Source organism: Solanum tuberosum, unplaced genomic scaffold (genome assembly GCF_000226075.1).
Source record: "Solanum tuberosum cultivar DM 1-3 516 R44 unplaced genomic scaffold, SolTub_3.0 scf00613, whole genome shotgun sequence".
NCBI classification, from domain to species: Eukaryota; Viridiplantae; Streptophyta; class Magnoliopsida; order Solanales; family Solanaceae; genus Solanum; species Solanum tuberosum.
In genome coordinates this window covers 40301-67652 of record NW_006239531.1, presented here as the reverse complement: position 1 = coordinate 67652, position 27352 = coordinate 40301, and the positions used below count along the sequence as shown (strand labels likewise).

The 27352-nt window shown below is 32.4% G+C and overlaps 3 protein-coding genes across 4 annotated transcripts in view; all 3 read left to right on the top strand.

Annotated features, from left to right (window-relative positions):
- LOC102578760 (FGGY carbohydrate kinase domain-containing protein) overlaps positions 1–1180 on the top strand; it is an 11364-nt gene extending 10184 nt beyond the window's left edge. Inside the window, exon 15 of the mRNA XM_006366119.2 lies at positions 815–1180. Coding sequence (XP_006366181.2) covers positions 815–937 — 123 coding nt within the window. The 3' untranslated portion in view covers positions 938–1180. The remainder of the gene's footprint in view (positions 1–814) is intronic.
- Positions 1181–2602: 1422 nt separating this feature from the next.
- LOC102578416 (probable LRR receptor-like serine/threonine-protein kinase At3g47570) lies at positions 2603–6723 on the top strand. The gene is made up of 2 exons (XM_006366118.2): positions 2603–5647; positions 6186–6723. Exons 1-2 carry the CDS (start codon positions 2734–2736, stop codon positions 6527–6529), a joined length of 3258 nt encoding a protein of 1085 aa, XP_006366180.1. The 5' UTR covers positions 2603–2733; the 3' UTR covers positions 6530–6723.
- An 11830-nt stretch (positions 6724–18553) lies between these two features.
- Positions 18554–25836, top strand: LOC102606190 (serine/threonine-protein kinase ppk1). 2 transcript variants are annotated; one of them, XM_006366117.2, is made up of 10 exons: positions 18554–18775; positions 18869–18997; positions 19378–21917; positions 22009–22113; positions 22383–22535; positions 23547–23710; positions 23852–23999; positions 24561–24680; positions 24764–24851; positions 25204–25836. In XM_006366117.2, exons 3-10 carry the CDS (start codon positions 19548–19550, stop codon positions 25368–25370), a joined length of 3315 nt encoding a protein of 1104 aa, XP_006366179.1. In that variant the 5' UTR covers positions 18554–18775; positions 18869–18997; positions 19378–19547; the 3' UTR covers positions 25371–25836. The 2 variants fall into 2 exon arrangements, with proteins under 2 accessions (XP_006366179.1, XP_006366178.1); XM_006366116.2 differs by having other exon boundaries at positions 18554–18997.
- The last annotated feature ends 1516 nt before the right edge of the window (positions 25837–27352 follow it).

The following is a 27352-nucleotide window of genomic DNA, read 5'->3' as shown; positions in this document are numbered from 1 at the left end:
TTTAATTTATTTCTTTTTAGGGGTGGTGGTGGGGGTGGTAGGGGGCTGGAGGGAGGGGGGTGGGATAAAAAAATTGAAGTTGAAAAATATTTTTTTAAAATAAGCTTTAAATTTACTTTTTCATCAAAATTTTTTTTTTTTTCAACAAAAAAGTTGTAATTTGAAATTGGTGGAAAGTTTTGGAAAATGTTTTCCTTGATTTTCGAAGGGAAGTCATTTTCCTTGAATTTGAGGAAAATGAGTTGATTTGTCCAGAAAATGTTTTCCTTCATACCAAACACACCCCTAGTGCCGTGAGTTCTGTTTTTACCTTTTAGAACATTCATTTATTTTTTGTCCATTCTCTCTCTCTTGCAGTTTGCTCATGCTTTTACATTTTTAACTTTTAAAATTCATTGGCTCTGACTTTACCTCTCTGTGGTTGGTCGATTTGGGCAAACTCGTCTCTTTTAGGAACTATACCAACCACACCCTGATGCAGAAATCATAGAAAATAAAAATTCCTTGTGTTTAGATCTCGTTGGGACAACAGATTAAATGTTCCGCGGAGTCTTTTACTGCATTTTCATGTTACTTGCTTAGAGAGGCTGGCTTCGTTCTTGTGTTTACTTCTTCCCGATGACCTAATGGAAAGACACCCCGTTTTCTCTCCTCCACCGCCACCCTTCTTGGTGCCATACACCAGATCTAGTAATTTTATCTTTTATCTCCACGATGGAACTAAACTTGGCTGCTACCTCTTTGAAAAATGTCTTTCCTGTTAAGGTTCATTGTGCCATATTGTTCTTATGGTTTCTCATGCGGTTGATGGCAGGTTGTTCATCCGTCTCAAGACGTGAAAGTGACGAAGTACCACGATGCCAAATACAGCATCTTCCGCGACCTTTATGAACAGCAACAGAAGCATCGCTCACTTATGGCCGAGGCTCTGTCATGAAGTTTTTTTCCTTCATTGTTGTCGCGCCTTTTGGTATACGGATTACTACAAACCATGTCATCCAGGAACGAAGGAAAACGCGATACCAGTTCCCAGTCCCCCTCCTGCATTTCTTTGAACCACATTATGTAGTGTATAAGAAGTCATTTGAAAATGTTCACCTATTCAACTATTATCACATGTACAGTTGAATTTTGTTTGACTTTGTTCATGTCATATGAAAAATTCTTTACGTTAACGGTGTATATAACTTAAACTCATTTCGAAATGATTGCAGAATTCAAAGTTAAACAAATATTACATGACAAAATTGGAAACTCACAAGAAAGATTAACACTAAAGTATTCATTCTTAGATGTGTCCATTCCTTCTGCTTGTATAACATTATACATATAAATGTGTGTAATACATACATATAACACAAATGAGAAATTCGCGCTATATTAAATCAAAGTTGAATATTCTTGGTGAAATTAAAACCATCAATATCAGTTGTTTACATCAAATCGATCTACGAATCCTTTGACTTATTAATAACATTTGATATCTTTATTTTGTTTTGTCGACACTAATGTCAATATAATGTTGGTTGGAAGTTGGTGTATTAGGAAGACTATTCTTCATCCAATTTGAGCCATTTATTTACCATTTTATAAATGATTAGACAAAAATATAAAGTATCGCGTTTCCATTTTCCTAATGAGTTAAACGTTCAAAATTGATTTCTCATACGATCACAAAGTCACTTGTTTTGTTTAAGATAACTTCAGGTATTTATCCATAATAAATATATCAAATTACCTTAAAAAAATAAATTAGACTGACTGCAAAAATAATTTTTTTTTCTCCAACTTTGATTAGAAAAAAATTAGTATTCTACACACTTACTTTCCAAGAGTAAAACGTTGGAACTTTTAACGTGTAAAGAGTATACAGTAATATTGACATTTACACTGAATTTTGTCATATTTGCTGGTTTCCTTGATTTTGACTGATTAAGGTTCACACTTTCAAAGGATTTTAAACCTTTCTCATTATTTGAAATCATTAATAATCAAGTTCCTATCTACTATAAAGTCAAATTTTTTTTTTATTTTTCATACGGTATCTGATATTCGCATTAGGATCCAACTAATTTAAATTCATGCAAAGGAAAACACTCTACCAAGATTTTTTTATCCATACCTAAAGCTCAAAATCGAGACCTTTGATTAAGGGTAGAGAAATCCTATTCTTCCCACCACATTCTTTGGCGGTATCTACTTCAAAGTTATACTCTCTCTGTCCCAATTTATAAGGTTTACTTTCCTTTTTGATCAGTTTAAAAAAAAAAGACATATTTCTATATTTAACAACAATTTAACTTTAAAATGACCATTTTACACTTAATAAAATGATTTCTAATCACACAAATATCTATCATTTATTTTAGACCACAAATTTCAAAAGTCTTTTTCTTTTTTCTAAACTCCATGTCAAATCAAACTAACTCATATAAATTAAAACGGAGGGAGTAATCTTTGGTCAAACATGAACATCTCACAACATTTTCTTAATTCCCATTGGAAAAAAAGACGACAAAAGAACATAGCAATTATTACAAATTGTTTATAAATAGCTTGATTATTATACATATTGAAATAAGTACTTTCTAGTCTCCTTTAACAATAGCATCTTCTTATTTTTGTCTGTTTGCTTGTAATTCAAAGAGTAAGTGGATTTGTTAAACCATTTGAGAAGTTGTTCTGTCTGGTTCAAATCACGAATTTCTTGAGAAAAAAAAAATCCTTGACAAGATGGAGAAAAGCTATGTTCTTTTCCTTATCTTATTAGTATTTCAAGAATCAATTTTTTCCCTATATGCAAATTCCACAAATGAAACAGACATGGAAACTTTGTTATCTTTTAAACAACTCATTACAAATAACTCTTCTTTCCTTTCCAAGAATTGGACATCAAATACTTCATTTTGCTCTTGGTTTGGTATCACTTGTAATCCACAAAACCAAAGAGTCATAGCTTTAAATCTCCCAAACATGAATCTTCAAGGCAAAATTTCACCATCAATAGCTAACTTATCCTTTCTTACTAAACTTAACTTTAGTAACAACATTTTTCAAGGCACTCTTCCTTATGAACTTGGAAATTTGCCTCTTTTGGAAGTCATTGATGTTCATAACAATCAACTAGAAGGAACTCTTCATCCTTTTGTTGGTAACATTACAAAGTTAGAGAGATTGAGGTTAGATGGAAATAGATTTAGTGGTAAAATTCCTACTGAGATTGGGAATCTAAGCCAACTTGTTGAGTTAGATTTGTCACATAATCAGTTTTCAGGTTCAATCCCTGGATTGATCTTCAGCATGTCGTCGTTACGTGCTGTGTATTTGGTTAACAATAGTCTTTCTGGTTCATTCTTGGTTGATGAAATGAAGGGTGTGATGAATCTTGAAGTTATAGACCTTAGTTATAATCGAATCATCGGTGAGATTCCTTCAAGACTTTGTCAATTCAGTAAGCTAAGAACTCTTGTTCTGTCTTACAACAATTTAACAGGTCAAATTCCGAGAAATATTGGTTGTTTATCAAGGCTTGAGAGTTTTTATATAACTCAGAATGCAATAAGTGGTACAATTCCACTTTCATTGAGTAATATTTCCACATTGCAATTTCTTGGTTGTGTGAACAACCATATAAGTGGTACAATTCCTAAAGAATTAGGAAATTTACCGAACTTGAAGATGTTGGGATTTGATTTCAATAATCTTACTGGTGTAATACCTGAATCTATCTTCAATATATCTTCTTTGGAGTACATTGCTTTCAGTGATAACGATCTCTCAGGGCGAATTCCAACCACTCTTGGACTTAAACTTCCAAACCTTAAAGGAATTTTCTTGCCTGATAATCAACTTGAAGGAGAAATCCCAATGTATATCACAAATGCTTCTAACCTTATTGAGCTAGAGTTGTCCTATAACTTGTTCACAGGCATAGTTCCAAGTGATTTGGGAAATCTACGCCAGCTCGAGTTCTTGAATCTTGGTGGTAATCAGCTTACAAATGAACCAGGACAACAAGAGCTTGGATTTTTGAACTCTTTGGTGGATTGTAGGAGGCTGCAGTTCCTGATATTGGCTAACAACCCTTTGAATGGCGTCTTGCCTGATTCGGTTAGTAATCTTTCGTCTACTATTGAAATGTTTAACATAGAGAATGGTCAGATAAATGGACAAATTCCAAGAGGAGTAGGCAATATAAGCAGCATGTTATCGCTAGTCTTGAACGGTAACCAATTGACAGGAACCATTCCACCAGAGATTGGTGAGCTAAAGCAACTTCAGAGGCTTTATCTAAGCAAAAACAAGCTACAAGGTTCAATTCCAGAGGAAATATGTGACTTGGTAAACTTGGGAGATACATTTCTACACGAAAACGAGCTCTCTGGGGCTATTCCAAGTTGCATTGGAAAACTCACTAGGCTGCAAAGGCTTTCATTTGGCTTCAATAAGTTCACCTCAAGCCTACCTTCAAGTCTATGGGAAATGGATAGCCTGATTTTTCTAAACGTGACGCGAAATTCAATACAAGGGGAACTTCCTATTGACATTGGAAAATTGAAATCTATTGAAGGTATAGATTTTTCAAGCAACCAACTTTCCGGTGTGATTCCAAGTACATTTGGAGACCTTATAGGCCTGAGGTATCTTTCACTCTCAAACAACTCGTTACGGAGTGCAATTCCTTCATCATTTGGCAGTTTGTTAAGTTTGAAGTTCTTGGATTTATCTTCAAATGAGTTATCAGGAAACATCCCAAAGTCCTTAGAAAAACTTCAGTTCCTTAATGAAATCAATCTTTCCTACAACCATTTAGAAGGTGAAATACCTTCTAGTGGTGTGTTTGCAAACTCTTCTTCTCAATCTTTTGTTGGAAATAGAGGTTTATGTGGAAAACCTATATCAGAAGTTTCTCAATGTGCTACGAATAGTGCAACGAAACGATCAAAGTCTAGAAAACATGTGCTAGTAGTTGTCATTCCTGTGATTGCATCAATTCTCCTCATATTTGTTGTTCTGTTCGTATGGATTAAGCGAAGATCAAGAAGAACAAAACTTCAAGACCATGATCAAGAGTTAACAGAAATCACAACACACCAGTTGATCACATACCGTGAACTTCAACAAGCAACGGATAGTTTCAGTGGCTCTAACATGATTGGTTCAGGAGGTTCTGGTTCTGTTTACAAGGGCATATTGGCTAACGGAACAATGGTCGCGATAAAGGTTCTAAATATGCAAAATGAGGAAGGATGCAAGAGGTTTGATACCGAATGTGAAGTGATGAGAAGCATTAAACATAGAAATCTTGTCAAGGTGATCACTACATGTTCCAATCAATACGTTAGAGCCATCATTCTCGAGTATATGCCAAATGGAAGCCTTGAAAGTTGGTTGTATGATAAGGAACATCAAGTCTTAGACATGTTTCAAAGAGTTAGCATAATGCTTGATGTTGCAATGGCATTGGAATATCTTCACTATTGTTATGATACACCTATAGTCCATTGTGACTTGAAGCCTCAAAATGTTTTATTAGATGCTGACTTGGTGGCACATGTTGGTGATTTTGGCATTTCAAAGATTTTAGGTGAAAACAACTCCATGGCACAAACTAACACATTGGGCACTATTGGCTACATTGCACCAGGTAAACAATTCTTCTCTGACTACTCTACCTTATATAAGGCATATTTTTGGTCATTCTTCTCTCTGAAAAATAGAATATTGGTCAATTAAGTTGATTTCGGTGCTACTTACTATGCCTGAATCTAACGCTAGGCTAAGTCTTGAACCTTTGAGCTGACCGTTCACTTTCTTAGTAGCAAGAGGGCTTCTCTTTGCCCCTTTATTGGTTGTATCAACTAAACTGCCCTTCCATATAGATCGTAGCAACATGAAACTATTATTAATAGATTCCTCGCTTCCTATTAATCTTGAAAAGTTCTAGCTTAGTTCTTTTTTTTTTGTTAGAATTATCTTTTTAATTAGACCGGACCCACTTTTATACTTATCCTACAAGTGCTATTGGGGACCCACTCAAAAAAAAAAAACTTGAACTTAGAAAAGTCCACCCCTTAATAGATTAGGGTAGAATCAACTGGATTTAACTTATATCTACTGATAGTATAGAATATATGTTTAATTCGTTATAACATATTAATTTCCTTTCCTTTTTGTGTTTTTAGAATATGGCTCAGAGGGAATAGTGTCCACGAGTGGTGATGTTTATAGTTATGGTATAATGTTAATAGAGATATTGACAAGAAGAAGACCAACAAATGAGTTTTTCAATGAAAACATGAACTTGAGGCAATGGGTCAGTGAATCATTTCCAAGTTCTTTGAAGACAGTTGTTGATGAAAATATTTTATTTGGAGAAAATGAGATTTTCATATTTAGTATGATGGAGTTGGCTTTGGAATGCACAAAAGAAAGACAAGAAGAGAGGGTAAATATGAAAGATGTAGTGAATAGACTTGGTAAAATTAAAGAGGACCTCTTCTTGGAAACAAAGAAGAAAAAATCTTAGGAGTAAAATTTTGTTTATTTTTAGTTTATGGTTTAGTTATTCTTTAGGGGAAGTTACATATCTGATCGCTCGATCAAAAATATTTGAAGTTACTAGCTACTTGTTATTCAATATATGCATATTGTATACACTAATTATACATATATCATATATTTATCGGCTATCTTTTTCTGCGGACAGCTAGTTATGTTAATTTATCATATTTTAGCCATTTATTGGCTAGTTATAACATATTGACTGATCCTTCCCTTTTACCAACTTTTAGTTCTTTTTACAAATTTGATGTCGATAAATTTGTGACCTAAAAGATTATTTCGACCAAGTAAATCTTCAGGGGATTTTTTTCTTTTTTCTTTTCTACTTTGTACCTATGAGATTCCTCTCCCTCAACCCGAAGCTTTGATTTTGAGTCTCGGAAACAAAGAATTAATTTTGGTTCACTAGTTAGAAAGGATTCATGATTTAAATTTTATGGATTTGAAACAATAGAATAGCGAAATCAACATTTTACTCAAATATAGAAAGAAAATACTATCTTCTAATTAATTTAAATAGAGATTCAAGAAAAACATCTATTATATAGAAAAGATGACATTATGAGTAGTTTTTCATTCACAACATTAATTAATGATATCACATTAATTAATTAATATTCTAATTTATCTTCTAACCTCCAATTCTGCAATAATGGCCAAAACAATCCTTCATGCAACCTTTCCATTGTTTGTCATCTGTACAAAATAAATATGTTAATGAATTTGAAAGAAAAAAAAGTAATAATAAGAAAGATAAAAAATAATTTCAAGATATGATCCATTACAATTTGAATAAACGAAAATGATTAATCCACTTATAGACAAATCTAAAACTTGAAGCTGATGAATTTCTACAACAATATCAAATTAAAGGTTGATTTATGCTAAGTTGCTAACGTTTCATTTTTAGGCCAATAATTAGATTTTGTCCCAATTTTCTTATAAATTGTGCAAATATAACACTTGAAAAGTTATCCTTCTAGACAACGTACCATGATCTATTGTTTCTCATAGAAAAATTTAATTTATTCAAAAGAATTTTTTTGACCGTGGTCTAAAAGGTCCATTAAATACACAAAAAACAAAAAAATAAATATAGAGTTCGAACAAAAAATACTGAACTCACATGAACCATAGCCCATACTATAGATCTGCCCCTATCATATAACCAAATAACATTTATAGCTAGTCATAAAACATAACCTCCCCAAATATTGAAAATTCTTTAAGATCTATATCAGAGAAAGAAATGACACGCCACACGTTAATCCCAAAGAGAAAATGATCTCCTGTGATCAGTTACGACTTAACTAAAAAAATATCAGACAAAGATCTCATACATTCTACTTATCGATCTTCTTAACTAAAAGAACATTCGTAACGGAACATAAAAATCTATTCAAACTCCAAAAAAATTGAAAAAAAGAATGTACCTTTGATTAAACTTGCACACTTGTCAATTGAACAACCAAGATTGCAATAATCCATTGGAGAAAAAACATTATTAAGAGAAGAAACTTGACATTCTCTTCCACATGATATATAACACCCAGGATTTTGGAAACATGCTTTAATACATTCCCTAAAACATTTTTGATCCAATTTACAATTAACAAATTGTGAATTAGAGATCAAAATGAGCATCACCATTAATTTCATAAATGAAATAATATTTGCCATATATTTTTTTTGTTAACTTGTTTGTTCTCACTTTATGTTTTTGGGTGCCCTATAATATATAGATTTGAGTCACTAATTATATGTGACTTATATAGTTGTTGTTGATCTTGCATTATATTACCACTATCTTCTTATATGGAAATTAAATTAAATGTATTTAAAATAATTGACTTTTTTTGGGTATATATCATATATATGAGAATTAAAGGATATTTATTTAAACAGTCAACATATTTGTAAGAGCATCAAATCTATTATTATTTATATATATGTGGAAATTAAAGGATATATATTTAAAACAGTTGATATATTTGGAAAAGCAATAACTTTGGTATATACATATCATCACATGATTATTTTAGGATATATATTTAAATAATTGACATATTTGTAATAAGAGCAACAAATCTGTTATATACATATTATGGAAATTAAAGGATAATTATTTAAACAGTTGACATATTTGTAAGAGCAATAAATCTATTATATAATTAATATAGATTTGAAAATATAATTATAAGATGTAGCTAGATTGAAATGATTTGATTTATTTACTTAAAGAGAAGATTAGTCATAAATTGGAGTGAGTGGTTCACAGTTTACTTAACTAGAGGTCTCGAATTTGAGTTTTACATATAAAAATATCGTCCCAATTCGCATACCGAACGAATTGATATACATAGTTTAAACTTCAAAGTCTTGCATATAAATATTTCGAATAATTTTTTAAAAATATTTTATATGAATGATAGGTGAGGCGACTATATTTAAAAAAAAATGCAACATACAAGTAAATATATAAAAGCATTTTTAAAAAATTTATAGCTTTTATTTAAATGTAACGTGAGAAATACGTATTTTCAGTAAAAAAAAAAACCCTATAATTTATTATGTAAAAATTATTTGAATTAGCAATCGACAATCATATACTATTCTTTAATTTTATATAGTCTTACTTTGAAGAAAATTACATAACATAGTAAAGTTTTGTAATTTTGTAGCATATATATACCTATACATGTGTTTGTGTATCTAAAAACTCTACACATCACTATCCACACATACAGTTGACCACATATACGTACATATACAGTTGACCCTACATACACATACATATAGTTACAAACTTACAATCAGTTATTATATTCACATTTTCAATAAGGATGAGATATTTTATGCATGTTGTTACATATATTTTATTACATTTTGAAATCTAACATTACTACATCTTCAAATATAGAAAAATCTCAATCTTTTGTTTTTGCAAAAATAGAATGTGCTATTTATGATTTTTTTTTTTGTATTTTTAATGAATTTATAACATTATAAAGAATTACGGTTAAATTAAAATTTTCATTTTATAATATTTTCTAACTTCAAAATGCCACTTCAAATTTTCTTAATTTTTTTTTTTTTTAAATATATTTTTTATTGAATATTAATCTAAATTTAGATTCTAGAAACACTTGTATTATTGAAATGTTGGCAATAGTTTCCTCTATGCTCTAATTTTTGCTATAATTGTTGGAACAATCAGTCGAGCAATTTTTCCATTGTTTGTTATTTGGACGAAGCAAATAAATACATAAAATAAATATGTAAGTAGTAAACTAAAAGGAAAATTAAATAATAATAATAATAATAAAGATAGGATGAGGAGGAAATGATCTCATACGATCAGTCATAAGCTGAATAGAAAACATCATTCTAAAAAGAACGTAGTCCTATGTTTTGTTTATCGTTTCGTTGAATTTATTTTTACCGATCTCCTATGAAAAACATTATGTACAAGACTGGACGAACATTTATAACAGGCTGTAAAAATGATATTCCCGAGATATCAAAAATTCTTTAAGATCTATTCAAATCCAAAAAAAAAGTTAGAAAAAAAATGATCTTAACCACCAATACTTGTGATAGAGTGGGAAATATTTTTTTCATTTTAAACTAAAAATCTCAATTTCGAGTCGTGAGAAGAGAGTCATCTTTGGTAATTAAGAACTCTTTACCCCAAAAAATTTAACTTTTAGCACAAATTCAAATTAATCAGAGAATCCAAAGTGAATGTACCAGACATCAGATAAATAATTTTTTTTTAAAAAAAAGAGCGAAGAAATAACCATATAAAAATCTCTTATATTTTGTTTATCGATCCCCTAGGAAAGGGGCTAAACAAACAATTGTAATGGATCAATATAAAATCGATTTCCTAACCCCAATTATGTTTATTCTTATCAATCGACCTTGCGAGTGAAAAATGCCCCATGACTCAAATAACATTTATAATAGGTCATAAAATCGATCTCACAAAACTTATATCCTTCCTTCCTAGATATATACAAGGTCGGGACAAAGTTATAGAATTTACGAACAGATCAATCTAATTATACTTTTTAGATCTACTGATCCATCATTTAATTAAAAAATAATAATTTATAACGAATCATAAAAATCATTATAATTTATTCAAAGTCCTTAAAAAAGTTGAAAAATAAATGTATACTTTTGATTAAACTTGCACATTTGTGAATTGAACAATCAAGATTGCAATTATTCAGTGGAGTACCACTACATATTTTATGACATCCTCTATAACAATATTCATCCAATTTACAATATACTAACTTTGAATTAGAGATCAAAATTTGCATCAACATAGTTGTAATCAATGAAATAATTTCAATCTTTTAAGCCATATTTTATTTTGAACTAATTTATTGTTTTATGATTTGATGATCTGATGGCGCTTCTTTAATATATATATATATATATATATATATTGAGAGAGAGAGACACATTATTGATATTACAAGTGTAAATAATCAAATTTGTCTAATTTGTTATGGAGGAGATTGCATTTAATTATTTTTTAAGAAGCATTTAGTGTATGGTACCTACTTATTTGACTAATTTGTTATGGAGGAGATTGCATTTAATTATTGTTATGGAGTAATATGATTTAACATTATAATGATCACGATTTAATTAATGTTTTAATCAACCTTTCTAATTTGATCTATTTTTAATGATTTAACATTACAAAGAATCATGATTTAATTAAAATTTTCATTTATGATATTTTCTAACTGCAAAATACCACTTCAATTTTTCTTAATTTCTTTTAGAAAAAAGGAAAAATAAATTGGGAATATTAATCTGAGTATAGAGTCAATTGAAAACATATATCATTGAAATGCTAGCCATAATTTCATAGATTAATTTATTTATTTTTACAAAAACTATAATCATAAAATAAAACTTTGAAGACTATATATATCCTCTAAGCTCTAATTTTTGCAGTAATTGTTGGAACAATCATTTATGCAACCTTTCCATTGTTTGTCATCTGCATATAAATATGTAAAATAAATGTTAGTAAAAAATCGGAGGAAAACTAAATAATAATTAAAAAAATACGACAAGGAGGAAATGATCTCATACGATCCGTTCTAAGCTGAATAGAAAAAATATATTCTATGAACATACTCTGATATTTTATCTTACGATCGATAAGAAGAGCACCACATGACTCCAAGAATATTTGTTGTAATGCACCATAAATTAAAATCTATCTCTACCAGGTATTGAGAATCCTTAAGATCTATTTAAGATTGAAAGATCGTTGAAAATAATATATGATTTTAACCATCAATAGTTGTGGTAGAGTAGTAAATATTACTCCATCTCTAATTAAAGTTCTTGAGTTCGAACCCTGAGAATGAAGTCTTAACCCCCCAAAAGTGAGACTTTCCGACACAGATCTGATCTCCTATGAAAGGATCATATGGCTAAATAAACATTTGTAATGGATCGACAACATAAAACCGATCTCTTAATCGTACCCTAGACATTGAGTTTATTCTTAATCGATCTTGTGGCATAAAAAACACATGACCCGAATAAAATTTATATTAAATCATAAAATCGATCTAACAAAACCCTAAATCAACAACAACAACATACATAAACATTTGTGTAATTTCACAAGTGAGAATCTGAGAAGGATGAGATATACGTAGACCTTATCTTTATCTTTATTATGATAGAGACCTGTTTTTCGATAGATCCCCGATTCTTAAAAAAGGTAATCAAAGCTAAAAAAATCCCTAGAAGAAGTTGAAAATAAGAAGAGGAAGATACCTTTGATTAAACTTGCACATTTGTTAATTGAACAATCAAGATTGCAATAGTTCAATATTTGACTAGCATCCTCACATGTTTTTTCACAAACTAAATAACAATCAGGTTTTTGACCTTGGCATCCTCTAATACACTCCTTAAAACAATATTCATCCAATTTACTATATACTAATTTTGAATTAGAGATCAAAATTAGCATCACCATAATTGTCATCAATGGAATAATTTCATTCTTTTTAGCCATATTTTTTTTGGAACTAACTTATTGTGTTGTGATTTGATGAACTGATGGTGCTTCTTATATATACATAATATAATTAATACATATAGATAGAGATAGATTATTAATAATGCAAGAGTAATGTTTAACTAGTTACAATATATGAATTATGCATATATGTGTTGTACTTTGTATTTTAATAGTTGTACTTCACTTTGGTAGCATTAAAGTTGCTCTTACAATGTTGACTTTACATAATTAATTTTGTTTGCTAAAATGAATATTACATTAAATATTTTTTTCCCAAGAAGCAAAGGAGAACATTACCGTAATCTCTCTAATAAAGGTGACTCCGTAATAAGGGGGACTCAAACCCGAGACCTTTGTTAAGGTTTGAAAGAGTACTTACCACTCCATCACGATCCTCCTACTACAAGACATTTTCAAGAGCTTTCAAAAGTTTTTCGTATGAAGTTTAACTGGTCAATAAGAGGGGGTACTTTCAATGAGAAGAATATCATAGAGCCAGGGGTGGAATCACCTTGTTGGTAGCGTCCTGGATTATATTTAATTGTCAATAGTATCGATGTCCTTAAATTATGTGAAGTGAATAAAATATCCTTCATATAGTTTGGCCTAAAACTGTCCTTGCCGTCAATATTTTGGTCTAACAAGAGCAATTTTAGACTAAAGTATTAACGGTAAAAACATTTCTGGATCAAACAATAAACATAGAACATTTTTATTCATTTCACATACTTTAAGGATATCTTTAACCTTTTTCAATTAATCTTTATTGAACTTGTAAAAAACTTGGCTCACGTATGTGAGAAATGGGCCTAAGGCAAACGTGACATCTATTTTTAAAAAAAAATGATTTAACACTATAACGAATCACGATTTAATTATTATTTTCATCCACTTCTCTTAGTTTCTTTTTACTAAATTTGTAAAAAGACTAATATCAAAAGTGTACTTAGTAACTTAATAATAAAAACCTAAAAAATAAATCTATGAATTTTTTCTTTCTTTTTTAATTATAGTGTATCCCTCTACTTTGAAATATAATTATATGTCTCATTATTGTATATTTATGACCAACAAGAGGAATCATATTCTCTTAGTATATGATAGGCACAAAAACACAAAACACACATCATAAAAGTATAAAAATGAAACCACTTTAGACAAACACATCACATAAATGATAATACATACTTCAATAATTAAAGTTTTTCTTTTGGAATGTCTGGGCATTATTCGAACGTTATTAGCATTTTTAAATTTAAAAATTAATATATATAGTTTGATAGTTATGTAAAAAAAATGTTGTAAGTGAAATAATAATTAATAATTTAAATTATTTAAAAGGTATAGAAAAAAAATCACGATCATTTTTTTTTGTTGGAAAAAGGTTTGAAAAATACTCCAACTTTGGCCGAAATTGCTGTTACGATACCAAACTTTATGGAAGACCTTTTATCCCCTGCACTATTTAATAGTATATTTTAGAGGTATATATGTGCCCCGTGGACACATTACTATTTAAAATGATGCAATATTTATGATGTCCACGTAGACACATATATACCTTTAAAATACACTATTAAATAGTACAGAGGTATGTAAAAGGTCATTTCCAAAGTTTGGTATCGTAACAACAATTTCGGTCAAAATTAAAGTATTTTTCAGACCCTTTTCTCTTCTTCTTTTTGCTTGACTTACTAAATTCGAATATTGTCACATAAATTGAGATAGATCTGACGGACTATATTGACTTGTATTAAGATATGCACTAGCATGTCACACGAGAAGCATTATCAATTGACATTTGACACAACTATATGTGAGTTTGATTAAGTCGGTGGATTAAAAGTAATGGATAAGTATAAAATATTAAAAACACTTTTAAGTATTGAAATTGGTTTAATTTTATCAATAAACAATTGTTTTTGAATAAGTATGTTGAAGGTGATGTACTATATAAACATTTCCAAATATTCGGTTAGGAGTGCTACCTATGAATAGATCCTGCAATACTTAATTTTATTTACTTTCTCCGTCTCATTTTATGTGGCAATATTTGACCGGGCACGGAGTTTAAGAAATAAATGAAAACTTTAAAATGTTTATCAAATTGCCCTTTAAAAAGTAGACTCTTTTTTCTCTCTCCTCATAAATATATTGGAGTATTATTTTAAGATTAAGTGGGACCAGCAAAGATAAAAGAGGAATTGTACCTTTATAAACTTACCATATAAGGAAATGTGACATTTTTTTTTGGACTGACCAAAAAGAAAATGGTGCCACATAAAATGGGACAGAGGGAGTAATTGAGACTCTAATACGAGTTTTAAAGACCAAATGAGAAACAAAAAAAAAAGTGAAATACAAATATTAAAACACATAGTACAACTACAAGATATTTTTACATAGTAATACACATATATCAATAAAATATAGAGGATATATATAGTCTTCAAAGCTTTGTTTATTTTTTATGTTAATGCTTCATATTGATTGTCTATTTGGCTTAGTATTCCCAATTTGTTTTGCTTTTCATTTACAAATTTTTTTAAGAAAAGTTATTATTATTCGCTTTTAAGTTTAGATTCACACGAATTTGTCTTTCAAGTGGTATCATATTGATGCTTAAAAACACATGTACCATGTGAATTTTGATGGTATCTTATAAAGTTTAGGGTTTAAGTCATATACGATATCTTAAAGTTGTCCGCATATTTCAGTTAGATATCTTAACTGGGGTCAGTACCTATTGAACACTTTAATCTTGACAAATTTATATCTATAAAACACAAAATTAAAATATGTTGAAAGACAGAAGTGTGTGTGTCTCAAACACAAATATATAGCAGATAGACCAATAAAATGATGACACATGGCAATTAGATAAATTTCTTTTTTTTTTTAAAAAACAAGTTATTTTCAATCAACACACCCCCGCCCCTACCCCTCTTCTTCTTTTTCATCAAAATTTGCTGCCATTTCAAAGCTTTTCACCCATTTTGATTTTAATTTCTTTTATCTAAATAAAAATAACGAGTTTTGCTGAAAAATAATCAACTCATATTATTTTTATAAAAAAAATGGAGCTTTACTGGAATATTTGAGATTTTGATCTATATAATAATAACTTTAAAAAATGAGGTAAAAACAAAAGAAGAATAAAAAAGGGTGAGAGAAAGAGAGGTAGACGTACTTAGAGCCTAGAGGATGGTTGCAGTGAAGAATAGGGGTGTGCAAAAACCGATTTAACCAATAAATCGAATCGAAAAAAATACTATTGATTTATTGATATTGGGTTATTGAGCTAATAGTTTTTAAACGGTTTTGTAAAAAAAATTATTGGGTTATTGGTTCGGTTTCCTATTTTATGATTTTTGTTAATGGTTAAACGATTGTTACTTTCACACTTTTTCCTTTGAATGTGTCTAGTGTCTAAACTTGCAAGAAAAATGATTGTTACTTTTATGATTATTACTTTCATGCCAAATGCTGAAAAAATCATATGGTTTATATGAATTTTTTTTTATCGTGTATATAATATCTATGAGTATTTTCTTATTGGTTAAACCGAAAACCGAATCATTAAGTACCATAAACCGATTAACCAAAAACCGATAAGAAATATGTTATTGGTTTGGTTATCGGTTTGACGTATTTACAAACCGAAAACTGATAAACCGAACCAATAACACATAAAATCAAACCGAACCGACCAATGCGCACAGTAGTGAAGAAGAAGACAGGGCCTTTTCATTTTATTTTTGTTATTATTTTAAAAAAAAATTAAGTATATAAGTTGGAAAACAAAAAAAAGAAAAAAATATGATTATTAATTGCTATACGCGCTCAAGGAGTGTGGAACACACTTTTTTTGCCCTGTCAACATTTTATGTCTCGAATGATTTTTGAATAAATAAGGTGTTCAATAGGTATAAGCCCTAATTGAAGTGTTCAAGTGAAATCTGCGGACAACTTTAAGCGGCCGTAGATGACTTAAGCCTAAAGTTTATATTCTTTTTCCATTTCGAAATGAGATTCATCTAAAATATAATATCCACCTCATTTTTAGAAATTTGTCAATTTAGAAATCTGTCAATCTTGCTTGAATTGTCCTTATCAACCCGTCTTTCATCATAAACGTCACAAAATGCTTAATAAAAATTACACGAATAAAAAATTGAATTTATTAATATTTGAAGGATTAAAAGTGCTAATAGCCCTAAAAAGAAAGAATGTTAAATGTTTGTTTGAAGCACTTTTTGTTTTTTCAAAAAATAGAATCTCAATTGAAGACAACTTTTGTTGTACTTTCTTAAAGAAAATTCCCAAAAAAGTTAAAAAACATATTCACCAAATTTATTTTGGACCCTCCATAGTGCCTATGTTAGTTATTCCTTTTCTCTAATTTTTCAGTCCCTATTCGATAATAATTTTTAATAAAGTCTCAATGTAACGTTAGATATTCATATTAAAACTTTGATTAATTTGATTGTTCACTATATAAAGTCATTTAAGCCACAAAAATAGTAATATTCAAAATTCAAATTTGAAATTTTTAGCAGTATTGATCGTGTTTATTCCTTCATTACATACATATAATACAACTTTTTATTCAGTGTATAATATTCATATTGAAATTTCAAATTTTTTTTTATCTAACGTTGAATACTCGTATAGAACCTTTAATTAATCTAATTATCTATTGGGCAAACTGAGTATTTTAAAAAATAATCTTTGATAAAAAAATTTATACGCTCAAAATGCCAAATAGTTATTGCCTCTATTTCATATTAGTTGATCAATTTTCTTTTTACACGCAATATTAAGAAATCATAAATAAGAAATAATTTTACTAAATCACCCTTAAAAACTATTCAAGAATTTTACAAACAAATATGAACACTTTGAAAAGAATTATTGGCAAGGGTAATATAGGAAAAATTTAATTAATGATTTCATGATTTAGTAAGGTAATCAACTAATAGTATGAGATAACTACTTTTAGTAAGATGATCAACTGATATGAGACAGAAGGAGTATTATTTAGTAACAGAAGCTAACCGCTATAAGTTCATTCTTTGGATCTCACTTCAGCAAAGGAACTCGAACTCAAGACCTCCATAATTAATTATTTTTAAGCATAGAACTCGAACCTGAAACCTCTCCTAATTGGTTGTTTTTAACATAGAAACTCAAACTCAAAACTTCACATAATTGATTATTTTTAGCATAGAAACTTAAACATGAAACCTCTCCTAGTTGGTTATTTTCATCATAGAAACTCGAACTTGAGACCTCTCATGATTGATTGTTTTTAGCATGGAACTCGAACCTGAAACCTCTCCTAATTGGTTATTTTCAACATAGAAGCTCAAACTCGAAACCTCACATGATTAATTGTTTTTAGCATAGAAACTCGAACCTGAATCCTCTCCTAGCTGGTTATTTTCAACATAGAAACTTGAGCTCGAGACCTTTCTTGATTGATTGTTTTAGCATTGTACTCAAACCTGAATCCTCTCCCTAATTGGTTATTTTCAACATAGAAACTCAAACTCGAAATCTCACATAATTGATTGTTTTTAGCGCGAAAACTCGAACCTGAATCCTCTCCTAGATGGTTATTTTGAACATAGTTCAAACTTGAGCTCGGAACCTCTCCCAATTGATTGTTTTTAGCATAGGAACTCGAACCTGAAACCTCTGTTAATTGGTTATTTTCAATATAGAAATTCAAACTCAAACCTTTCCTAATTAATTATTCTAGCATAGAAACTCAAACACAATGTCAATACCTCTCCCAATTGATTATTTTCAACATAGAAATTCAAACCCGAGACCTCTCAGTATTTTTGGTCGTGTTTATTCCTTCATCCCTTACATATATGACATAGCAAGTGAAGAGTATATACCTAAATCAAAGATAAATTGATGCCTCGATTCCATGTACTCAAAATTTGCCAAGTGTCCTTCTACCTGGCATCACCCCACCCCCTAAACACCCCCACCCTACCACCCCACCAATTTACACAGAGCAAAGCATCAATCTTCTCAGCCATGGCGCCTTCATCTTCTCTCATTTCTCTCTAATTGCTAGATTCCATACCTATAGCCTTATGCTTTCAATTTCCACAAGCTTTTATGGTAACAAATAACTAGTTTTTAATTTGTTTCTATATCTATTTGTTATTTTTGTGGGATTTTTGGGTACTTAGTCATTAAAGATTCGATTTTTAGAGTCTTTTATAGGAGATTTAATACACGAAAGCTTGAATTTTGGTGGGTTTTTTCTGGAATTGGAAGATTCTTGAAAAGTTGGAAGCTTTGGTTGAAATCAGAATTCAAGAATGGCATTTTCTTTATAAGGTAATTTTACTGTTTTTTCATGTTTATTTGATTCATTTAGTTAATGGGGTGTGAGGTTGTTGAATTGTTTGTTTAATATTTGGAGCTTTTTTGGATTGTTTGAGCTGAAAGTTTGGATTTTTTTGGGTTTTGGGAATGAATCGTTTGAGTTATATATGAAGTATCTTGTGAATTTATTTGGTACTGATGTGTAATGCTCATTTGGGTTTTTGATTTATTGCTAAATAGGGTTTGCAGAGTTTTGATTTGTTGGCTTAGTATTTGATGTGTTCTTGGATTGACTTGAGCTGAAGATTGGTGATTTTTATCTGTTGAATTCTGTTTAGTTTTATTTTGTTGGGAGAATTCTTGAATTTGAAGTATTTGGTGAATATTTCTAGGCTATTGATGATTCTTGGTGGACATGGTTGTTAACTTGCTCGAATTTTCAAGTAGCTGAATTTGGGTGTTTTTGAGGTGTGATTTTTGGAGTATTATGAGTTCTGATACTAACTCAGAACGTTCGGATTCTGACTGCTAAGTGAGAGAGCAGCAAGCTTTGTAACACTCCATGGATAGTCCCACAATGACCAACCCTGGTTCGGTTTCTAGTTCTAACGATGATACATCACGTGTTAAGTTTTTGTGTAGTTTCTCTGGAAGTATATTGCCCAGGCCACAGGATGGGAAGCTTCGGTATGTGGGTGGTGAGACAAGAATAGTGTGTGTTCCGCGTGATATTTCTTATGAGGAACTCATGGCTAAAATGAGGGAGATCTATGAGGGGGCAATGGTACTGAAGTATCAGCAGCCTGATGAGGATCTTGATGCTCTTGTCTCTGTAGTGAATGACGATGATGTGGTCAATATGATGGAGGAATACGATAAGTTGGATTCTGGTGATGGATTTACTAGGCTGAGGATCTTTCTGTTTTTGCACCCTGATCAAGATGGATCCTTGCATTTCTGTGATGGGGATGAGAGGGAAAATGAGAGAAGGTATGTGGATGCTTTGAATAGCCTTAATGAATCCCCAGATTACAGAACGGGACAACATAATGAATTTCAGGTTACAGGTCCATTAGATGATCTCCATGGTGCAGAGCAGTGCTTTAGTCAGATGACTCTTGATGGTAGTCTCCATAATTTGAGGAGTAACGAAGTGCCTATACCTCAGGTCAATTTGCGTCACCTTACAATACCACATTTGGGTATAGCTCAGCCCCAACAATCAGTTAATCAGAGGTATAATGAAATGGAGGCCCCGTGGAGTCCAGCATACTATTCTCCTAGACAGCCGGGATACCTTGATCCACGGCCATTATCAGAGTTTCCTAATTCTCCTTCTTCGTCGCGGTACTATTCTCCATACCCTGAATTTCAAGAGAGAAATTTTGATAGATTGCCTGAAGAGTACAGTCGTCTTCAGGTTAATCATCCATCCCTATATGATCACCAGCCTCAATATACAGATAACGCACTATTATTTCCGAATGGACCTGTAGTAGACAAGGCTGGCTTTCCAGGCAACATCCTTCATGGTGCTACTGCATTCGAGGGGAACAGTATATGTGAGCATTGCCGAATGACTTTTCAGCGCAATCAGCCTCATCCTGATTCCTCTTGGAGGCCTGGAGAACATTCCCTTCTCGATACAGGAAATGGATTCCACCAGGTTGCAAACCCTTGTGCTGAGTGCCCACCAAAAAGAGAAATGTTCCCAGTGACTACAGATGCCAGTTTGCACCACTCATACTACCCTGTGGAACAAAATGATCTTCGCAGTCGCCAGGGCGACATTCATAGTCATGAAAGAGGATGGAACGTGCAGCATCAACCAAATGCTCGAGTTGAGGAACCACAAATCCATGCGTCTGGAGCTGGTAGCAATTTGGTTGATGGCCATCAGGTCCTGGGACAAGGTCTTAATAATGAAGACCTTCGTCACATTCGAACTGGACGGGATCCTGGTAGTCAGGTATATCATGATCAGGTGGTAGGCACGGGATCTCAGATTCATCTTCCCTCTATGGAAGATCGTGGAGTTCGCTATGGAAATTCACCTTATGCTTATGGACCAGATACGGCATACCAGGTTCCTCAAGCAAATATGCCTGCACATTCTTTGTGGAGGAATATCCAAAACCCAAGTCATGGAGGTCCTTCTTACGAGGTTGGTAATTCACCACAGCTGGTCAATGGTTCTGCTAGTCCTGGATTTGTCAGGGGCATAATGGAAAATATCCCTAGGTTGCAATCTGGGATGGAAAACCAAAATGCTTGGCTTGATTCTTCACAGAAAAATATGGTCTTTGATGGTTTTTCTATTCCTGAATATTCTCTTGCACCATCCCAAAACTTGATCTCAAATGCTCACAACCAGGGAAATCAGCCCATGCATACTGTGGAAGCTATTCAGGCCCCAGGTGGCATGCAGACTATTGCAACTCTGCAGGATCCGGTGTTAAAATCTGATTCTGGACCTTTCTTTGGTGATAGGCCAGCTACGTTGAGTAGGTCTGGAATAAGGTTAACTGCTGATATATGTGCGAGCGAGAAGGAGAGTATTATTCGCCAGGAAGGGGAACAACTATGTCCTTCAGGTTTGGTGGAAGTCTCTAATATATGCAGCAGCAGTCCAACCAAATCATTAATGGACACAATTCCACTTAACCCTGTATCTCTTGTGACTACTTGCCCGGAAAATGCTGTAAAAGAAGGTGTTTCTGCAGATACAGGGACTATTGATGCTTGCGTAACTTATAAGAACGAGAAGCCGCAAAAGGATCAGCTGACTTCCTTATCTGATGAGATTCCTTCTGCGGAAAAGGTAGCATCACTAAGTGTCAAGGATGCAAAAGCCGAAGTCCAAGAAACTGCTGATTCCACTCATGAGCATGACACTGCTAAAGTGGCGCATGAGAATGATGCTGAGTTAGCTGTGAGGGTTATGATATTATTATTATTATCAGTGCATCATGCATGTTTTAAAAGACATTATTCTGTATGTAATACAATCTGTTGATTTACAGGATGACCAAGGGGGATTGGAATTTGATTCAGACAATGACAATGTTAATGACTCCAAGATTGAGTCAACAAAGGCCGAGGAAGAAGCTATCGAGAAGGGATTGCAGGTTCTTAAAATCACTTTATTTTGCCTCCTCTTCCCTCACTGTTCTGAAACACTTCAATTCACATTGCAACTGTGATTCTTCTAGGATTATGGGGAAGACTTTTCTAGATAAATCTTAGCTGCTTCTTAGATTTTCCTGAGGAAATTGTACAGAAAAACCTTCTGCATTTATTTGTTTATGTTCTATTCATTTTTAGTGAATACTTTGTCAGGTTTTGTTTGTTTTGTACATCTTATTGGAATAAAACTATATGCATTGCTTTGGTACAGACAATCAAGAATGAAGATCTCGAGGAGATCCGGGAGTTGGGTTCTGGGACATATGGATCAGTTTTTCATGGAAAGTGGAAGGGGTCAGATGTCGCTATAAAGAGAATCAAAGCCAGTTGCTTTTCTGGTAGGCCATCTGATAGGGAACGTCTGGTATGTCCATAATATATACATATATTATTTTTTTCCTCAAAACTTCTTGTCTGTAATTCTGTTCCAAATGTGGAATATAGTTGTTTGCACTAGATATTGCACTTGTTTCCGGGTGATAAGATGCTCAGGAGCTACCAAGGAGTAGTAATATTTTAGAACAGGCAATAAACCAAGTTCCTTTAAGGGTGGATGAGTGCCTGTGAAAATAGATAAAGTTACTGCGAGTTGTGAGACAAATCTAATTTTACTACAATTTTCTAAATTGTCTGTAATTTAAGAAAGTAATCTTTGACTCGGAGGTCTTAAAGCACACTGACGTCTGATCTAAAGAATATTCCCCCAGGTGAATCAAATTTTGGCTTAGGCAGTGAACTGTGAAGACATTCCTGTTCCGTGAACTATATCAATATGTAGTAGGTAGCACTGATTTCAACTGTCACTAAGTTATATTACAGTGAACTATGACACTTTCCCTCTTTATTTTCTGCTTTAAGATGACCGCTTTTTCATATCATATTTATTTTGAATGTCTACACAGTAAAAACATAAAGATCCATTATTATCCTAAACAAAGGCGAGGAAGAATAAGCCATTTTGGTAGTTGTTATCCGGAATGTAGGGCTTTTGAGGAATGCCTTTACACTCATCATACTTTCTTGCATTTTTTTACTGTATCCTAGTATTAGGTAGATATTGTCAGTGTTGACAGGAAAAAGCCAGTTCTAACCTGTACACCTTCTAATCAGAAGTTTTGAACACTACTTTAGCCATTTTCTACCCAAATTAGGAAGAAAATAAGAGGAAGAAGTTGAAAAGAGGGACGTAAATGACATTGGCCAAGTGTGGTCAAAATTTGTATTACCACTTCTACTTGTGACTTTGAGTTCTTATGGTGAAAATTAATTTGAAGCTACCCTTTGCTTATAGTGCCTCTTTGTTCCATTCTGTCTTTATTCTCCAAAATTAGTCTAGATTTTGTAGCCGATCGTAATGGCCTCTTCTATTCATTAGATTGCAGATTTCTGGAGGGAAGCTCTGACATTGAGTTCACTGCACCATCCAAATGTTGTTTCTTTTTACGGTGTAGTTCGTGATGGACCAGATGGATCTTTAGCAACTGTTACAGAATTCATGGTCAATGGATCATTGAAACAGTTCTTGCAGAAAAAGGACAGGTACTTTTTGCTTTTCAGATATCTAGAAGGTATCATTCTGAATTGGATTTATTGTTTTCCTACTTAATTTAAAGGACATTATCAATATTTCTAGATAGTCTAAATCCCCAACATATCTTTGCTAACAAAAAAATTTAACAGGACTATTGATCGTCGTAAAAGGCTTATTATTGCCATGGATGCTGCTTTTGGTATGGAGTATCTGCATGGAAAAAACATTGTTCACTTTGATCTAAAATGTGAGAATCTGTTGGTAAATATGCGGGATCCACATCGACCCGTCTGCAAGGTATGATGAATGCTCATATACTCATATTTGATAGGCAATATCCTTGAGCACCACATCCTAGTTGTTTAGATATTTCAGTATCATTATACAACAACATATCCTGTGTAGTTCCTCTAGTGAGGTCTGGAGTGGAGAGGGTAGTGTGTACACAGACCTTAACCCTACCGTGGGAGCTAGATAGTCTTTTTTCGATAGATAGACCATTGGCTCAACAAAGTAACAGGATGTGAAGAAACCAAGACAGAATACTACACAAGGCATGACAAAGCATTCTGAAAAAGGAACAGTAACTTTGACAAAATAATTCGATGAACGAATTACAAGGGACAATATATAGTAAATGAAATCAAAGGAACAAGAACCTACAAGAGTAATACTACGACTACTGGTATAGAAGGATAAGCAAGACTACACTCAACTACCCACTAACCTACAAGAACCTATTTTCAGTACCATTATCTGAAGCTAAAAAGACATTTAGATTTGTTGAGCTCAGTAAAGCTGTAGCTCTCGTACTGTATTGGATCTGTAGTTCCTGACACAACATTTCTTTACCTTTAGATTGGTGATCTTGGCCTATCAAAGGTGAAACAACACACCTTGGTCTCAGGAGGTGTTCGTGGCACTTTACCCTGGATGGCACCAGAGCTCCTAAGTGGAAAAACTAAGGTGACAGAGAAGGTAATGTCTTGTCTTTAGATGTGGAAGTCATCTTTTAGTGTGTGCTCTTTCATGAAGTGATCATTATATTTTCTGTGATGCAGATTGATGTTTATTCTTTTGGAATTGTTATGTGGGAGTTGCTCACTGGTGATGAACCATATGCAGATATGCATTGTGCTTCAATAATAGGTATGTGCCCATTTCTTAATACATGTTTTTTCTTTTCACCTTGTTTGCTAGAGAAATCAATCTCCCTCTACTTGCTTGTATCAGTTTGAGACTTCCCTACCCTTTCTGTAAAACAAATGCTTTTGGCGAATCACCGCCCCAAAAAGGAATTAAAAAAGAATTAGACAAGTTTCAGAAATATAGCAGGAAAGTTTTATGAGTATGCTCAAACTGCTATTGGAATTGTTATGTAGAAAACCTCGGTTACCTCAAGTAAAAGAGGTTATATACAGAAGTATCAGGTGTGTTTTGATGGAGAAAACCTCTGTTACTTGAGGGATTACTCATGTTTTTTTCTTTCAATGATATATAGGAGGAATTGTTAACAATACACTGCGTCCCCAAATTCCGACATGGTGTGATCCCGAATGGAAAGCGCTAATGGAGAGTTGTTGGGGACCTGATCCTGCAGAGAGGCCATCATTCTCAGAAATCTCTCAGAAATTGAGAACTATGGCAGCGGCAATGAATGTCAAATGATACTGTTTCAGGACGTGCCATACTCGCTCCTTCCAATATAGTCATTTACATATTGACCGATAAAGATAAAAATAAATGGTATCCCGTGTTTTCGCTTCAAAGTTGTTATCGCTATAATAAACTTATATATGTTTTCCCGTCCGATGACTTCATATGCCTATTTATATTATGAAGCCATTGCAACTCGGACGTTCTAGCAGCCTATTTACTGTGATCTCGAAGCAGATTAGTACGTTTATCTATCTTCTTCATCCAGGAAGTTATTTTCTGGAAAAGACCGCCGGGGTTGGCTGGTATTTCAACTTTGTGAAGGTCAGTATATGTTAACGTGCTATTGCAGTTCATTCAGATATTGGTTTTTGTTGTTTCAGATATCTGTTGGAACTGGTAAAGGCAGTTGTACATAGATTAATGACAATTTATACATCTGAAGTTATATGAATTTTCAATTTCTGTATCACATTAACATCCACCTGAATTTTTTTGTGTAATTTAGTCTCTTGAGGAGCTATAAATACTTTCTATCAGTATAATTTATCTTGATATAACATGTTACGTCGTGATTATATAAATATATTTTACGATGTTGGTGCATAGATGCGAATCTCTTTAGTATGTCGTGCTTTATATTTGTCACACCCTAAATCTGAAGAATCGAACATGCATCCGATGCTATATGATTTACAGGGCATTACAGTATTTCTTGCATACATGTGTATGTGATGCAGTAGGTCAATAACCTACAAAGTTTCATGTCTCAGAGTTGGATCAAAGTGGACAATACCTTAATAGTTGAGCTTCGATTTGTTGCATAGTTTTTTCGATTATGGCTTGTTAAGGCGATTCATTTATATGGAGTACTAATAGTCCTTCGTGTTCTATCTTTCGTGTTCTATCTCTACTCTTTCAAATTTATCAAAAAAGCACGTCTCCGTTTCAAGCTAGTAAAAAATTTCAATTCGTATTGATTTATCAAAAATCTCTTTTTTCTCTAATTGAAATATCCTTAAAGATATCATCCAAAAGAGAAGGGAAGGGGCCTATGTATTTGCATGACCCCTGCAGATTTCACCCTATCTATACCCGGAGCCACTCCCCTAGCGGTCCTGCCACCACGCCGCAGAACGGGAGTATCATAGGATTTGAAATTCGATGAATAATGAGTCTGTCTGTCTATCCTTCTTCATCGGTTCATTTGTCTGTCTATCCTTCTTCATCGGTTCATCCTAATACCATCATATATAATAGATTTGAACTCGTGACATCAGAGGCGTATTCAGGATTTATAGATAATGGGTGCACTATTACAAAAAGGTGGATCTAATACATAAATTTGATCGGTTAGATTCTTTTTACTGAAAACCATTAAAATTTTAAAATCATAGGTCCAAAATTAACTTTTATTTATTCAAACCAGTTACAAAATCTTAGAAAGAAAACTAAAACAAGATAGATAAAAGATCCAAATTTCTAACCTCACCTAGAGAGGTGCACCCAATCATCATTGTACTACATTATATGATACTTCGAGTCTGAGTTCACACATCTATATTTAAATATTTTAAAAAAATATAACACTACTATATATGATTTCGGGAGGGGACCATGGGTTCACGTGAACCCGGTGACCCCCTCCTGTATACGCCCCTGCGTGACATGCGCCTTCTTCACATATCACATACTATTGTAGAAGGATACCAAAAATCTCTCTTTTATACAAGCTAACTAAAACTTTTGTATCAAAAGTATACGTTAATGATTGTCCTCTTACCTTTGCTACTAACTCTCTTTTATGTGTTTTTCTATCTTATTGTTTAGCATTTTAAGGATATAATCCCTTTATCTAACCTAAAAAAAGATGCATAAAACTAAACATAAAGTTATTAACAACACTTAATTTGCCCACACTTTATGATATTTTGTAAAAATATACACAAAAAAGATTGATACTATTGTCCCAATCTACCAAACCAACCTAATTA

What these genes read in the sequence shown, in the direction of transcription:
- LOC102606190 (XM_006366117.2), top strand. Translation starts at nt 19,548, where the DNA reads ATGGATAGTCCCACAATGACCAACCCTGGTTCGGTTTCTAGTTCTAAC. An exon ending in AGAATGATGCTGAGTTAGCT is followed by an intron (nt 21,918 to 22,008) that starts GTGAGGGTTATG and finishes GTTGATTTACAG; the next exon opens with GATGACCAAGGGGGATTGGA. An exon ending in GCATTGTGCTTCAATAATAG is followed by an intron (nt 24,852 to 25,203) that starts GTATGTGCCCAT and finishes AATGATATATAG; the next exon opens with GAGGAATTGTTAACAATACA.
- LOC102578416 (XM_006366118.2), top strand. Translation starts at nt 2,734, where the DNA reads ATGGAGAAAAGCTATGTTCTTTTCCTTATCTTATTAGTATTTCAAGAA. An exon ending in TATTGGCTACATTGCACCAG is followed by an intron (nt 5,648 to 6,185) that starts GTAAACAATTCT and finishes TTGTGTTTTTAG; the next exon opens with AATATGGCTCAGAGGGAATA.